This window comes from Macrobrachium rosenbergii, chromosome 27 (assembly GCF_040412425.1).
Source record: "Macrobrachium rosenbergii isolate ZJJX-2024 chromosome 27, ASM4041242v1, whole genome shotgun sequence".
Lineage (NCBI taxonomy): Eukaryota > Metazoa > Arthropoda > Malacostraca > Decapoda > Palaemonidae > Macrobrachium > Macrobrachium rosenbergii.
This window is the reverse complement of record NC_089767.1, coordinates 30,891,448-30,908,528: the sequence shown is the minus strand read 5'-3', so window position 1 is coordinate 30,908,528 and position 17,081 is coordinate 30,891,448. Positions and strand designations below refer to the sequence as shown.

Here is a 17,081-nt window from a genome sequence, read left to right as displayed (position 1 = left end):
CCAATGGAAAACGTCTTTTTTGGGAGAGAAAGTGCGTTTTGTACAATGTATTGCATTTGGTACTGTGCAATGTTTCCTTTACAGCCTCTGTGGCCTGGATAGGGGCACCCTTGTCTCTTGCAGTGCACAGCATATAAGCAGCTAGCAGTCAGGGTGCTACTGGGAAAAAAAAAAAATCTTACTTATAGGAGGAGCAAAAAAATTTCTACTCCATTTCAGGGCAATTTCATCATGACACAAAGTTTTCTTATACAGATTACATCTAGCGATGAGGTGGTTTAAATTTTGTAAAGTAACTTACCAACTGCCTATTTTGATGCTGAGGTGCATTGAATCTATAAAATTGCATTTGAATAGGTATAATAAATACCAGACAAAACTGAGCTTCCAAGATTGTGAGGGCACTAGAAATTTACATTAAATATGTTATTCATTCAGCTCCAACTTTTGGTAATATTACGGAATACATCTACTGTAAATAATAAGGAAAAAATCACACTCATGTCATGTAGTTTCATATAGTTTTGTATTATATATAAACTTTTTCTAAAAAAAAAAAAAAAAAAGCATTCACATACAACTTTGTACTGAGACCTTTCACAATACTGTGCTACAAAAGGTTTTTCAAGATTAGTTTTTCCATTCCAGGTCCATGGGATGCTGTCAAAATAAAGTTCACATCAAAATGCCTCCAGGTACTCAAAAAATAATCCTATTACTCATGAATAACAAAGGCAATAAACACAAAATGGAACATGACACTGCTCTAACAAGCAAAAGTATGTGCGCAACTCCAGGGACAACAAAATGCGATGGATAAAAGCACTGAGGACACCTAGTGAGGAGTGTGATAATCATTCAACAGTGACTGCAGCTTCATCTCGAAGGGCTTGATCTATGTAGTCCTCTAAAGTCTGGAAAAAGAGAAAAGATACTTAAATTACCAGATGAATAAAGACAGATAGCCTTCGTACTTCATATTTCTGTAAAAATCATATTCATTGACATATTCAACACTCTGCTTTTGAAAAAAAATAGTTCATTTGCAATCCTTTCTCCTTAGTATTTCCTATGGATTTAACTTAGATTGCATTTAACTTCAATACTGGTTTCACAAACGTTAAAAATTTTACTTTAATTGGAATAAACATGTATTTTACGTATTTAATTTGTAGGTGGTTTTGACTTTACAGAGACTCTGTAAGAAGGGCATGTGAGCTGGGTAGTGTAATATAACAATTAAATAGTAACATAAATTTCTTTTCTTTTCAGAACAAACCATTTTGCTGTTTAAATTATTTGTGGCTAGTAACCATAAACGCAAGCATTATGAACAATGTGATGGCATACTTATGGCTATTCATCTGTCCTTGCTCTCTTACTTTCATTATCATAATGTGCTTGCAGGTGAGTTGTACTGAAGCCCTTCTTCAGCAACATGGTTTGCCCATGTACTTACTCAAATGTATAAAACTTGTTAACTGATTAATACATAACACTATTTGTATTGCTCTTATCTCCGCTTAGCTAGTATTCTCTCCTTGAACTTATTTCCAATTTTTCTTTGCTTTCCAGGACCTTGACTACTGAAAATTAAGGAGGGTAAGGCTGGAAATTAAAGCTGCAAGAATATTCAAAACTGCTACCAGCAGCACAGCAGGCCACAATAGGGATGCCAGTAACACTAGCAGAGGCAGCATGAACCAGACAAAGACTAAGCCAGCAAGTGGCACAAACAGGGGCCATAAAGTACAGCAGAGCTGCCACTAGCAGCAGGTGTTCCAAGTAAGAAATCAAATACTGTACCAAAAAACCAACACAGAAGCAGTAACCCAAAGCAAGGCAACAGTGAGCAATGGCAATAAGCACCTGCAATTTTCAGTCATTCAGAACCAACATAACAGCAGAAGTAAGTTTAGCCCCTATAAATCAACAGCAGCAAATCGATGAAGCAAGATTACCTGCCAGCACCCACATTAACAGCAGATCACAAATGAGCCACCACTGACATCAGGAACAGAAAATGTGGTAGGAATTTGAAGCCCAGGCAGCAAAACTACCAGCAGCAGCACCAGAAGCTCTGAGCAGATGCTAACAATTACTAACTGCACAAGGTTAAGATAATAAACTACCAACACAAGCAAGATCCTTAAGCAGGTCTGTTATATTTGGAATTGGAACAGAAATCTTCAGCCAGAGGAGTGAAATATATATTTTGCCAACCACATCATGATACAATAAAAGGGAATAATAATGCAATAGACCTTCCTCCACAAATAAAAGGAACAAATGCAGGCCAGCAGCAGACAACGTTGAGGCAGGCTTGCTGCCAACAGCAGAACCAGACAGGGAGGCATACTGCCACCAGCACCAATAAACTCCCAGGCAGGCTTGCTGCCAGCAGCAGCAGCAGCAATCAAGGCAGGCCTGCCAATACCACCAGCAGGACATTGTGGTAAGCCTCGCACTAGCGGCAACAGGAGCCAACGCCAAGGAATACTTGCTGTAGCAGCAGACATTGAGGCAGGTCGGCCGCTAGCAGCAACGGGTGTCGAGGGAACCCCACCATCAGCAGCAACCAACCTTGAAGAAGGTCTGCCACCCACAGCAGCATAGCTGTTAAAGCAGGCCTGCCACCATCAGCAGAGACGACTATGCCATGCTTAGCTTCCTGTCCACAGCAGAAATTGTCCAGGCAGGCCGGCCGCCAGCAGTAGTAGCAGGTGTCGTTGAGGCAGGTCTGCCGCCAGCAGTAGTAGCAGGTGTCGTTGAGGCAGGTCTGCCGCCAGCAGTAGTAGCAGGTGTCGTTGAGGCAGGTCTGCCGCCAGCAGTAACAGACATCATTGAGGCAAGTCTACCTCCAGCAGCAGTAGCAGACACCATTGAGACAGGCCACCTCCAGCAGTCACTAGGGACATCATTGAGGCAAAGGTTCCAGCAGTTTTAGCAGACATCATTCTTGGCAGGTCACCCCTTAGCAGCAGACGTCACTGGGATCTCAAGCCATCTCATCCCCAAAAGTGCCATTTTGTTTGATGAAACAGCAGCAGCAGACAACATCACTGAGGCAAGCCTACTTCTAGCAGCAGCAGCAGCAGATGTCGTTGAGGCAGGACTACCTCCAGCAGCAGCAGATGACATCACTGGAGGCAGGCCTGCCAACAGCAGCAGCAGACGTCATTGAAGCAGGCCTGTGACCAGAAGTAGTAGTGGACGTCGTTGAGGCAGGCCACCTCCAGCAGTAGTAGCAGACATCATTGAGGCAGGTCTACCCCCAGCAGCAGACGTGGCTGGGACAGGCCTACCTGCAGCAGCAGTAGTCATTGAGGCAGGCCTACTTCCAGAAACTGCAGCAGCAGTAGTCATTGAGGCAGGCCTACTTCCAGAAACAGCAGCAGACAACGTCGTTGAGGCAGGCCTACCTCTAGCAGCAGCAGCAGACGACATACATCGTTGAGACAGGCCTACCTCAAGCAAAGTAGCAGACGGTGTTGTGGCAGGGCTACTTATAGCAGCTGCTGTGGCAGGGCTACTTCCAGCAGCAGCAGATGTCGTTGTTGGAGGCGTACTTCCAACAGCAGCAGCAGACGACATCACTGAAGCAGGTCTACCACTAGAAGTAGTAGTGGACGTCGTTTAGGCAGGCCTACTCCCCACAGCAGCAGCAGACATCGTTGAAGCAAGCCTGCCACTAGCAGTAGTAGTGGACGTCGTTGAGGCAGGCCTCCCACCAGCAGTAGAAGCAGATGTCGTTGAGGCAGGCCTGCCACCAGCTGTAGTAGTGGACGTCGTTGAGGCAGGCCTACTCCCCGCAGCAGCAGCAGCAGACATCATTGAAGCAGTCCTGCCACCAGCAGTAGAAGATGCCATTGAGGCAGGCCTGTCACCAGCAGGAGCAGTAGTAGCAGACGGCGTTGAGGCAGGCCTACCACCAGCAGCAGCTGCAGATGTCGTTGAGGCTGGCCTTCCGCCAGCTGTAGTAATAGACGTCGCTGTAGTTGTGGACATCGTTGAAGCAGGCCTGCCACCAGCAGTAGAAGTAGTAGCAAACGTCATGGAGGCAGGCCTGTTCCCAGCAATAGTAGCAGACATTGTTGAGGCAGACCTGCCACCAGCAGCAGCTGCAGATATTGTTGAGGCAGGCCTGTTCCCAGCAGTGGTAGCAGATGTCGTTGAGGCAGGTCTGCCGCCAGCTGTAGTAATGGACATCGTTGAGGCAGGAATACTCCCTTAAGCAGCAGCAACAGACATCACTGAAGCAGGCCTGCCACCAGCATTAGAAGTAGTACCAGACGTCATTAAGGCAGGTCTACCTCCAGCACCAGCACCAGCAGACTTCAATGAGGCAAGCCTGCCAGCAGCAGTAGAAGTAGTAGCAGACGTTGTTGAGGCAGGCCTGCTGCCAGCAATAGTAGCAGACATCACTGAGGCAACCCTACCAACATCTCCAGCAGCAGCTGTTGAGGGAGGCCTACCACCAGTAGCAAAAAGCAATAAAGCATAAATTATATAACTACCATCAATACAAGCATGATGCCTTAGCAACACCACAAAATCCATTCAGGTTACCAACAAGAATATTAGCAACAATGAAAGCATAAATCTAGATACAGCAGGCAACAGGTGGTTATCACGAGGCAAGAGTACTATAAACCCGCAATGGATCCCTATTATAACACCAATGAAAAAGTTCCACTGATGTGAAGGATCTGGAATCACACAACTGGTTCCATGATGTTCCAAGATCATAATGCACCAGGAAGGCTGTATGCCAGGCTGCCACTACAGCAGCAGGACCATGTGAAAGATATTAAACAGAAGTGGGTCCAAATAAATCCTAAAAAAGAATACAGACCGACATCAGTCCCAGCAACACTCAAGGAAAGTTAATATTTCCAGACCTATATAACCAGCAGCAAGACCACCCAACTATGCAAGTAGCGATTAACCTTTACAAACGGTATGAATACTTTACACACTTCAAACCTACAGTATGAATACTGTACATACTTCAAAGCTACTACAACAGGAAAAATATTCACGACAATTAATTGTGACAGAACTTAAAACTTAAATCCATAGACAGCAGAACCAAGTTGGTGAAGGGCAAAAATAAATTACGGGAGCAACAGGTCCAGAACTGTGAACGACCATGGCTGGCAACATACAGGATTGCATGCAGATATATTTGACAAAAGTAACACCCCTGTGCTTATCTACTGCAGATACTCACACCACCTTCAGCAGCATTACTCTTAAGTAACAAACTGGCAGGGCAGTGGTAAAATTTAGGGTCCACAATTTGCAGCAATAACAGAAGTTGACAGCATGACCTAAAAGCCATTACAGAGAGCAAGTTATAACAGTACCAGTGTTACTCCCTCCAAACTGCCCAAATACGTTAATTCTGTACAGAATTACTTCCTCTGGAACAGCAACTGTGATGTATCAGCAAAATAGCAGCACAGCAGCATTTAGGACCGGGACCAGTTTGAGAATATCAATACCTGTAACTCCTTTTATTGCACATCACAGTTCCAGTGCAAAAACATCGTAAAATCGAATCACTCTCCTAATCTTTATGGCCACTGAAGTTGCTAGCACACATCACACAGCTTGGTAAGAGGTCATGTTTACCTCTAACCCTAGGACATCTAAAGGTCGATTTAGATTCAGTAGCCACACTTGCCCTCAACATTTATAGCTTACTTTAGCATTGAAAAAGCATGTAATTTTTACATGTAATTTAAAAATGTAATTTAAAAATGTAGTCTATTATAAATAAATATACTCTGTACTAGTGCAAATCATTTTCAAATAGTCCAAAAATGTTAGAATTCATAATTTAAGGCATGCAAACACACTCCTCTTGGGCAGTCCTGTGAAAACAAAACTTGCAGAATAACCACGGATCAACAAGGCTGTGTTGCTTTACCCTTTACTGCCACAATGAAGAAATCTTACCAACATTTGTTTTCCATAACGGATAGGAACATTTTTTCTTTATAACAGGAACATTAGAAAAAAAAGATATACTTTGACCAGACAGTTAAAATTCACAAAACTACTACTAACCTTTTTAGATAGTGTGTATATTCTCTGGCACATTTCAACAGCCAAATCTAGTCCCTCACATAGGTTGTCTACAGATATCTGTCCTTCCTGAAGCATAAGGCTAACTTGCCCATTAGCATAATTAGGCATCATTCCTATGGTAAGATGACCACCTTCTGTTTCTAAAGTATAGTTCTCACTGCATTCATATTCCTCCTCATAGCATGAAGGGTCTACATACACTACTCCACCATACCAAAGCTGAAAAGGAAAAAATTATATTAAAAAAATATTAGACAAATCCCATACATTGCCTTATACAGATTTATCTAATTGTTCAATTCCATTTCTTCAATTTCAAGTTTTTTTATTTGTTCCAGAGCTCTTACACTGTTTTGGTAAATAAAATACAGAATACCAAATAACTATGTGATAAGAAAACCAAGTTGAGATATGAAAATCAAGGTGACCAGTGATGATCACAAAGAAAGCTGTAAAACAACCAAAGAAAATTTATTGGTGGATTTTTCAAAATACAATAATTCTGTTCATATGAAGTTCAGCATGGTACAATGTTCATATAACATACAAGCTCAGCACAGTACAGTACCAGATTAGCTTACTACGGTTATAAGTTAGCTACCACTTCATCATTTAGAGAAAAGGAGTGACTTGATCAGTTAATCCATCTAATTATTATTCTATTACTGCCTTATCTTCAAGGCCAAATAGGTACTTCATTAGCAAAGGAAATATTATAGCCCTGTCAAACATGGACACTATGTCAAGATTCAATAAAACAAATTCTACAATGGCTCTGTAGCAGTCATTCACCATTCTCAAAGATGTTTTAGCATTTATAAATGCTACAAGTGTTGGCATAATGCTAAGCGCTTTAAATGCTAACAATTATAATATTTCCCACTGTCCAAGCTGTCTTAACTACACACACAGGGCACATAAATACCTAACTGCTTTCTGTAAGCATACTGCCTACCAGGGTGCAAGTGTTTGCTTTTAATGCAAACTTACTGGCTTGAAGATCACCTTATCCACATAAACTTATGGAACTATTATTGCAACTTGCATTCATACTACTCTTTGGAACACAGAATTACATTTTAGCACTTCTGGGGAAAATGGCTTTTTAGAAAATTATAAGCAAGACCTGTGGGCAAGCCAAGTTCCCTTGATTAGCAGATTTTACATGTCCCTACAGCAAAAGAGCAAATTTAGCCTTAACAGTCCTATGAAGATAAAACTAATTTTTCCTCAGCACTAGCTAAGGCTCCCATCATAGTGGAGCGGGTAACTAAAAAAAAAAAAAAAAATAAATAAATGCAAATGATGGTACAAGCATGAAACTTGGCTCAACTATTCTTCTTGTCCCTTGGTCTCATTATCAACCTCCAGCCACACAAACACAAAATTTTGCCATTTTCCAAGATGGCCGACAGGTTTTCAAAATGGCATCCTGTGGATATTTGAATATTGGTATTTAATTGATTAATAACATTCAAATCCCTAAGTCACTCATAGTTTATATTAAAATATTAAAAACAAGCCTTTATATATGTAGATACATCATTTCTCTGCATAGAAATATCCAAGATGGCTGTCACTATACCAAAAAGTCTGCCAAAATGCCAAAAATTGGTACTTAAGCTCATATATGAGGCTAAAGGTCCAGTAATACATGGATTTGGGTAACTTCAGACTGATCAGTTCATTTTTTGTAATTAGAAATCAATTAATCCCCAGTTAATTAATTTTCATCCTCATTTAGAAAAAAAATGGGTAATAAGCTTAATGTAAAAGTGTAATAGTGTAGTGTCAGTGTACTACCAGGGCACACTGGTTGACACTATAGCTGTGAAACTCAGCATGGGGTTCAGTGCTAGCTAATGGCAAAGATTTGTTATAAGTTTCCCAAATGCTGTTTAGCTAGTCCCACTTCAAAGTTAAACAGCTGCACCTGAATTGACAGGATGTGCCAGTGCGGGAGAGCTGAGCCAAGGAAGATGGGGCTTTGGTCTTCTAGATGGTGTACAGATCACACAGGAATTAAATAGTATTGGATGAATGATCAGGCTAGGGGTCAGATTATGACATATCTGAGCCTAGTTGTATCCCATATCTGAAAGGGCATATATGTTATATAGGTGGTAAAAGGATAAACCCTCGGCCTATAGAACAAAAGCAATGGCAGGACAATCTTGGAGGTCAACGTCTTTCCTGAAGGGAGATAGTACGACTAACTGGAAGCTTCGTTGCTTGTGCCAAGAGGACACACATGAAAGACTGGTTGATGCATCTGGTGCGGGCTATGTTACCCTTGCTAAAAACATTCCTGAATTCTGTAAGTTAAATGCAATGCCTATACCATTTCATCCCAAAAGCCTTGATGAAGGTGATGGAATTCTGCAGACCTTTGAAAATAACAAAGCAGCATATCATGAATCATGTATGCTGAAGTTCAAAACAACAAAACTAGAAAGAAAAATGAAGTCACTGTGTAAGACAAAAGAAGATGATGATGCCCCATCAGCAAAATTCACACATAGTAGCCAGAAGGCAGATGAAGAAGATGCAGAAAAATCTAAGACTGAGAAAGAAGGAATATCCTTTATTTGTGACCATCCAGCACCAATCAAAGATTTACGATTGGCCATGACACTGCCTTTACATGAAAAGCTGCAACGATGTGCCACCAACCTACTAGTTGAGAAACTTCTGGCCAAGCTTAGTGCTGAAGATATTGTTTCTCAGGACCATATGTACACCCATCTTGTCTGACAGGTGTGTACAACAGGGAAAGGGCCTGGCTAAATTCCCAGAAAATTGGAGATGATTATGTGCAGTACAGACAAGAGGCATGTGCCCATGCTTTTGCTGAGCTTGAGATGTACATAAGAGACAAGCAGTTGACTACAGATGGGTGCTGCTATTTTACAATGGTAGAACTTTATGATTTGTACAAACAAAGACTGGAACAGCTAAATGTTGATGCTTCCTTTGTGCACTGAACATGGTTGAAAGAACAGATACTTGCCCGCATCCCAGAACTGGAGGACTTTAAAAGGGCAGAGAAATTTGGTTTGCCTACAAAAGGAAAATGGGAGAAGCCCTAGCCACAGCATGTGACTACAATGATGCACTAATTGTGGCCAAAGCAGCTAAGATATTGAGGAAACAGATGCTTGAACATGAGATAGAATTTGATGGAACCTTAACAGCAGATACTAGAAGAGAATCTGTGCCACCAAGTTTGTTGGAATTTGTAAGTGTGCTACAAAACGGTGGCAATATAAAATCCCAACTTCAATATGGAACATCATCTACTGATCTAGCTTTAGCACAACTTTTGCACTTCAACTGTTGAAAGAATCCAGCATCTTCAACATTCTCCAGACATTCCAAGTTAAGAGAACCTTCGTTTCTAATATATATTGGTCTCCTGGTCTTCGCAAACACCAGGAAGCATCAACTAATTGATACATTCCATCACCATGGAATCAGCATCAGTTATGATAGGGTTCTGGAATTGACTAAAGGGTTAGGAGAAGCAGTTGTAACAAGGGCTGTGGAGGAAGTAGTAGTTTGTCCCACTACACTTCGAAAAGGGCTCTTTACAACTTGTGCTGTTGACAATCTGGACCATAATCCAATTGCCACAACTGCACAAACATCCTTCCATGGGACAGGCATATCTTTGTTTCATCATTTGAGCACTGATGAAAAAGGTGAGGACAGAAACTTGGCCCAAATCATCCAAAGTGGAACAAAGTCAAAAGAAGTACATTCTCTTCCTGAATATTACACAAATGTACCTCTTGCTCACTTTAAACATGAGAATCCCCTCCCTTCATCCAGTGGAAGTGCAGGACACCAACAGGTTGTGCTTTCAAAGCATCTTTCTCTTGAGTATGAATGGCTTGAGAAAGTTAGTCTGTCGGACAGGAGTGAAAATACTGTGTCCATATCTTGAGCAGCACATCACGCTTCTCAGAAGTGACAGGGCCCATTTGAAATAAGCTTGTCATCAATGATGCCTCTTTTTCAAGAGGCAGCTCATTCAGTTGCAATGATAAAACATGCCATGGATATTGCAATAGCAACCACACAGTTTCTCAACACTGGCCAAACCCCAGTTCTAGCAGTTGATAGCCACTATTTGCAATTGCTAAGCAAATCCAATGGGATTGGCCATTGCAGTATAGTGATATAGTTATTATGTTTGGAGGGCTGCATATAGAAATGGCAGCATTCAAAATTCTGGGTGATCTCTTGAAAGACAGTGGTTGGACTGGTGCTCTTGCAGAGGCAGATTCGTTTATTTCTGCTTCACATTTGAAGAAAACATTGAAATAAGACATGTCTAGCCCACCAGGTGACAGCTTGCAGTTTTTATAAGCTGCGCAAACCTACCTATATGGCATATATCCAGGAAGCAGAAGAAGAAATTGAGCTAAGCTGTGAAAACTGTATCAGAAAACAAGAATCAGTGTCTCCCCAATTCTACTTTTGGAATCTTGTGCTTCAGCTAGAACTTCTAGTGTTTGTTTTCATCAGGTCATACCAAGTCTAATTTTCAATTGTACAGTATGAAAGCACAAACAAGACAAAAAAGAGGCACAGGAGTTCGCCGGAGAGTAATCAGCACAGCGAAAACTCCTGGCAATTGGGCCAGCTTCCTCAGGAATGACCACAACAAAACTGAACTATTTGCATATTTGGCAGGCACAATCATTTCATCTCAAGCAGATGATACATCATGCATAATTGTCACTAAAGGGGATGCTGCACTTTGTAGCAAAGCTGAACCAGACACTGCTGACCTGCAAGGCTGCACTCACGAAGAGGCAGATACTACAGTCCTTTTACATGCTGCATTTGCTGCAAAGCATGAAGATATCTCAAGTGCAATCATACGTAGTACAGGCACTGACGTTGCCATCATAGCAGTATCTAGCATAGAAAAAACTGGTTTGGACAAACTATGGATTAAATTTGGTAGAGGAAAAGACATGAGGTGGATACCTATCCATGAAATTGCAGCAGCCATGGGACCAAAAGCCTCAGCCCTTCCCTTTTTCCATGCACTCAGCAGGTGTGACACGGTGTCTGCCTTTCATTGAAAGGGGAAGAAGTCTGCATGGCAAACATGGACTGTGTTTCAGCGTGCCACACCCACCTTCACCAAAATAAGTTCAACACCAGCAGCTGTAGAAGATGAAGACCTGCAAATTATTGAAGAGTTCGTGGTGCTAATGTACGACAGAAGCAGTTTGTATAAAAATGTAAATGAGGCTAGACTTGATCTCTTTGCAAGAAAGTAAAGAGCTTATGATTGCATTCCCCCTACAAAGGCTGCTCTTAGAGAGCATTGCAAGAGAGCTGCCTTTCAAGCAAGGCACATTTGGTGCCAGTCTTTAGTATGTCATCCAGTTTTGCCCAGTCCAAGACACTGGGGATGGCAAGAGATTGATGGCACCTGGTTTCTGTATTGGACAGATTTGCCAATAGTAGCAAAATCTTGCCAAGAACTGAATAAGTGTGGCTGCAAAAAGGAATGCCATGGCAGGTGCAAGTGCTACAAATCTGGACTTAGCTGCACAGCTCTCTGCAGCTGCAGCTGCATTTCTAAAACTCAATCAATACACAAAACATACTGGTTTCTCTCATGGAGATGCAACTTTTATATATGAAAATTTTTATCTTTGGCAGCCACATTTTGGAAATATGGTGTTCATATGGTGGCCATATTGGAAAGATGGGTTCACTTTATCTCAAAAAGAAGCAGGGAGCATGACAGTAAGAATGCCAAAATACAAATTCTCAATCATTATATGGACAGTAAGCAACTTTTATAGGCTTATGAAATGAAAATATTTGACCAAGAATATACAGCATATTTGCTGCCATTTTGTTCCCCAGAAAAAAGTGTCACGTTGTCAGTCAGCTTGGAAAGAGCCAAATATTGAGGTGAGAATACAGAGGTTGATTTTGATTTATGGGGATAATGAGAGTTCTCATGCCAAATCTGTTGTTCTCATGCCAAATCTGTTGCTTTTTCACCATTTGCACTTTTTTTCCCCCAACTCCACTATCATTAGCCAGTAAAGGAGAGTTCATAAATAAACACAGGATCCAAAGATGGAGAAATTTAACCTGATTCCCAAACACATGACAGAATCAAGTCCATTACTTTAGTTATTAAAATTTTCCTATGAAGTTCTGAAAACTATCTTCTCCACTGTAACTTTCAGAAAAGTTAGGATAGTTCAGCTGTAAGTGGTTACACTGCTACACAGAACTTAGTCCAATTATCATGGCATGAACATCTTCAAGAATCTTAAATCAAAGTTAATTTCTCTTAATTTTTAACCTAATGGGAAAATTCTTGTTTTGAGCACCCTTGTTTTTTCCTTTCACAGTGTTTTGTGGTTTTCCCGTGTAAATGAAAGAAAATAGCCTATAAATGTAATAAATGGACAAAAGAGGATAACAGTTTCTCATTTTCAACTCCACCACGATACAATAATTATGCCCTCATTTAACATTCCTATAAAACATACTGGCTTTAGTTTTTCTATGGAGAATTGAATGTCATCAGATTAAATCTCACTAGTCTACCTGATCATCTTTTAGCATTACAGCAACTTTTAAACTGAAGTGTAAAAGTTAACAAGTCATATCTCCAAACTGGAGATATTACCTTCCACTAAAAAAAAAAAAAAAATAATATACAATTTAAGGATCAATGGTACATGATCATCAAAAGGCACATGTTCATATTCAACAAATATCAAACTTTATCCAGTCTGACACTTATCTTTGAAATAAAAATTCACAATCAAATATCTGGAAAACATTAGACCATTAGCAGACAAGGGAAGATGTTAGCACCAAAATTCTAGGTTAGATGAAGGGATCTACCATCTACCACATATCTGTGTCCGACAGAAACAACATGCAAAGCAAGAGATTTGCCTGGAAAGAAAAGAAGGATCCATCAACTAATTTGGGTCAAACTACCTTTGACCAGACATGATGGCAGCAGTATAAGTAATGAGTTTGTCAAAATCAAAATTGACAAGAGAACTAAGATTCTTCTGCTTTAAATATCATGACAATATAATTAACACGGGACTTTCAAAGAGACTTACGCAAACCTAGAAACACTTTACATACCACAGTGGAGCCTATTAAAAAATCATATACGTCTATGTTGGCATGACAAAGGGCTAACCCTGCTGCAGTAATACATGCTGATAATGCTCCTCCATCATCTTCTATGACCGTTAAATAAACATCTATTTGTGACTTTGGGAATTTTTCCTGAAAAGGAAAAACAATCTTTACGACCTCATATCTCACAAGTGCAATTCGGTGATAAATTAAATGTATCTACTAGCATGGAATTTGTATGTTCAACTTACAAAATACAGAAGACAAAGTTTATTAAAGCCTTATCCAAAGTCCAGATAGTTTTTGAATTGTTTAAGTACATTCTGTACATCATTCTCTAAATACATATCTCCCCATCTTCAAAACCAATTTCCAGGGAAAAATTATAGGTCCAAGTATAAATCGACATGCTTATAATCTTAAAAATGAATAAGGGCAGTTTTAGCTTTCTCTCCTCCTCTTCCAACTTTTGTTCACTCACACACTTATCAACAATCTTAGATAAGGCACAGCAACATACACAATTTTCATAAAACCAATTATTTTTTTTACTTACCAACACAATAACAGACTCTAAAGCTTCCTTCATTTGTCTACTCATTTCTCTTTGCCTTTTGTCTGGTTGTGGAGACTTCCTAATTATGCTGGAGAATGGAGCCATCTTAACTTCACACATTACCTGAAGTGAAAGCACACAGAATAATGTTAATGAAATTATTTCACTGACTCACCAATATCAATGACCTGTCTGTCTATTTTCAAAGGTAGAATGTCATCCCTATCAAAATTTTCTATGTACTCTTCAAATTGTGCCTTGAACAGCACTCAAGTTTTTTTACAGAATTCTTTCAGCTCCTCATTTCTTCTTTTTATGTTCCTTTGGTCCTTTTCCCACTTGCTTGTCCAACTTTTTTCTCCCACCATTTTTTACCCCAGGTTACAGGTCTAATATAGCCCAAATATCATATTTTGTGGTTTGGTTAAACCACTTTGTTAATATACTGTCAAAGCCCACTTCAGAGTACTCATGTAGCCTAGTCCCCATCCTAAAACTAAATATCCCCTAAATTCATGTTTTTCCAGAACACATACAGGTACACATTTGCAAAGCAAACCTTCCTTTATCAACATTTGCTTGTGTACAAGCAAAGTATTCTTCTGTAAATCAAATTTGTTTCAAATGGTTCAAGACACTATATATAACACAATCATCCTTAGGACACAGATAATTCAACCTAATTTAAACTTTCAACTAGTATTTCCAATTGGAGACAAAATAAAAAAAAATGACAAGGTGAAAAAGTTCTAGTCAAATCTTAAATGATCTACACCTGATTTATGTCACCACCCAAAAATATTTTAACATACAAATTTTAACAAAACTGAATTTTTAATACAAACATACTGCTTCATTGTAGCCTATTGTGAACCCAGTTCAATTCTAAAACACATCCAGTAAAAAAAAATAGAAAAGTTCCCTTTGCTGGTTGTGCATAAGGACTCCAAAGCACCCCTGGTGGCAGTTAAGAGCTATTCCACCATCTGTTTAAAATCACTTTGTGAGATCAAATACCACAACATTCCTAAGAACAGAACTGAAAACTGTGTAAGGAAAACCAGACAAACAAGGAATGACTAGCTGCCTTGGAGTCTGGGTACACATCCAGTCGAAGAATGGAATGGAATGAAATATCAAACTTAAGCCAAAGACCAAAGGTGAGAATCTGTGAGGTCACTCAGTGCTGAAGAGGAAACTAAGAGTAAAAAGGTTTTATGGGTGTACCAGGAGGAGAACCTCACAGTTGCAATGTGATACAGTTCTTAGGAGAGGGTGGAAAGAAAGATGGAAGAAGAATATAAACAGAGGTACAACTAAAGTAATGAAAGGTATTGCAGCCAGGGCCTGAAGAGACGTTGCAAAGAACCTTAAGTAAATCCTACAGTGCAATGCGTGAGGTACACTGACAGCACTAAGCCCCTATAGGAGTGTGAGAGTTCCTATGAACACATTCTAGAGTAGAGTAAGAAAATGGGTTTGCGACAAAGCCTCCTGTTTCTTACCTTTTCCAGCATATCTTGCAAAGTCATTGTCTTTCAAAGGAAACCAGTCAAAAATACCATACCATTACAGTATACAAATTTTCAATGCACAAAATTACTGTAGTTAGATGAACAATTTCTCTTGAATCTTCTCTGTCCTGCACATTTTACCCTTATTCCCATTTACACTTGCAAAATGAATATTCAATTAAAAATACCTGTCCAGTCATTTTGAAGTCGTTGCCTCTCTGGATGTCTTTTGGGCCGTACACACCACAGCATACTTTGGTATTTCCAATTTCCAAATACGATGAACCTTTGGCTTGACTTATAATACCCACACTCATAACTGGAATCAAATCAAGCATAGCTTTCATTTATTCATTCAAATTACAAAATTTTTTTCAATATAATAAAAAGTATAGAAAACATTCTGTCATATACTGTATTTGCATTTATGAAAATTATAATTCATTAACTAGAAGTTCATAAAATAAAATACAAGAAGTTTTTCACTTCTTGAGTCTGATAATTCCATCCACATTTTTTCTAGACCAAATACTACAGACACAAAAATTACTAAGCAAGTGACACAGAATCTGGAAAGCCAACCTGTTAAAAAGACAACACACCCTGCTGCTACCCCAACTGCACAGCACTTTATTACACAAATATTAACTAAAAACCCTTATCACCAGATACTTGGAAGGGATACCCAAGGAATATTCATTAATCTAAAAACAGTATCAAAACTATAACAAGAGAATATGCTACCACTTACAAAGCTTTCGTGGATCAATGGCTGACCGTCCATCTTTACGCATTCCATCATCTCCTAAGAAAGGCTTCTTTTCTTTTGGTTGAAATACTGTGTAAGAGATGGACTTCTCTGGACCTTGAATACGACGGGAATCACGTCCAGCAGCCATCTCGGTGTGTCATCCTGGAATTTCACAGTTCATTACGAAATTTAAGTTTTTAAATCACAATAAAAATCTTATATATTAGAGCAATGATAAGTAACTGATTTGTCAATGGATATCAGTCTTAATAGATACATAAGAAAAATATATGAAGCATGATTGAGTATAAAACATCAAAGCCACAGTCTTTAAATCAGAGGCTCCCAACCTATTTGTAAGGTTTTAAGGTTTGAAATTTGGTTTGAATCTACCATGGCATCCTATAAAAATATGAACTTTTGGTTAATCTTTTACTAAATATGGATAGTAACAAAAATATGCATTAGCATTACAAAAATTTATATACTCTAAAAATATGTCATGGACAGGAGTACCTGAATTGGACTTTATCCTAAGATTAAACAACCAACATTTGAGAAAAAAAAAAAAAAAACAAACCCTTCTAGTATTTACATGATACAAAGTTACTTTTCAACTAGAACTGAGAGATAAAGAGAAGTTAACAGAAACTATACATATGAATTCCTTTGTGATTCTCTTAGTCTCAAAGTTTTACAGTTTCAATGAGCTTTTAAAAAGTCAGGCTTATTTTGATTACAAGTTGAGTACAGGACAGCTGAAGAGTGGGATATGGAATTCTAAGGCTTGGTACAGAGACATCAATTCTTATGCATACTCTGGGAGTCTGAAGCCAACACTCAAACTTCAAATTTCTATAAATTAGATACCTGAGTACCAAAAGGTTTCAAGGTCATTATGGAATATTCTTATTTCCTTTATTATCTCAAATAATTTGTTGTGCTCTCTCTTTATTCCTTCCTGAGTTAGTTTCTGAAATGATTATAAGCAACAGCATACTACTCTAGTTGTATT

General features: G+C 39.4%; 1 protein-coding gene across 2 annotated transcripts in view; it reads right to left on the bottom strand.

The window, feature by feature from the left end:
* Positions 1 to 507: 507 nt before the first annotated feature.
* LOC136853543 (exosome complex component MTR3-like) overlaps positions 508 to 17,081 on the bottom strand; it is a 54,337-nt gene continuing 37,763 nt past the window's right edge. For both annotated transcript variants that reach the window (XM_067129256.1, XM_067129255.1), the window contains exons 2-7: positions 16,067 to 16,228; positions 15,504 to 15,634; positions 13,802 to 13,924; positions 13,249 to 13,395; positions 6,076 to 6,315; positions 508 to 914 (exon numbers count right to left, since the gene is read on the bottom strand). In XM_067129256.1, coding sequence (XP_066985357.1) covers positions 855 to 914; positions 6,076 to 6,315; positions 13,249 to 13,395; positions 13,802 to 13,924; positions 15,504 to 15,634; positions 16,067 to 16,214 — 849 coding nt within the window. In that variant the 5' untranslated portion in view covers positions 16,215 to 16,228 and the 3' untranslated portion in view covers positions 508 to 854. The remainder of the gene's footprint in view (positions 915 to 6,075; positions 6,316 to 13,248; positions 13,396 to 13,801; positions 13,925 to 15,503; positions 15,635 to 16,066; positions 16,229 to 17,081) is intronic.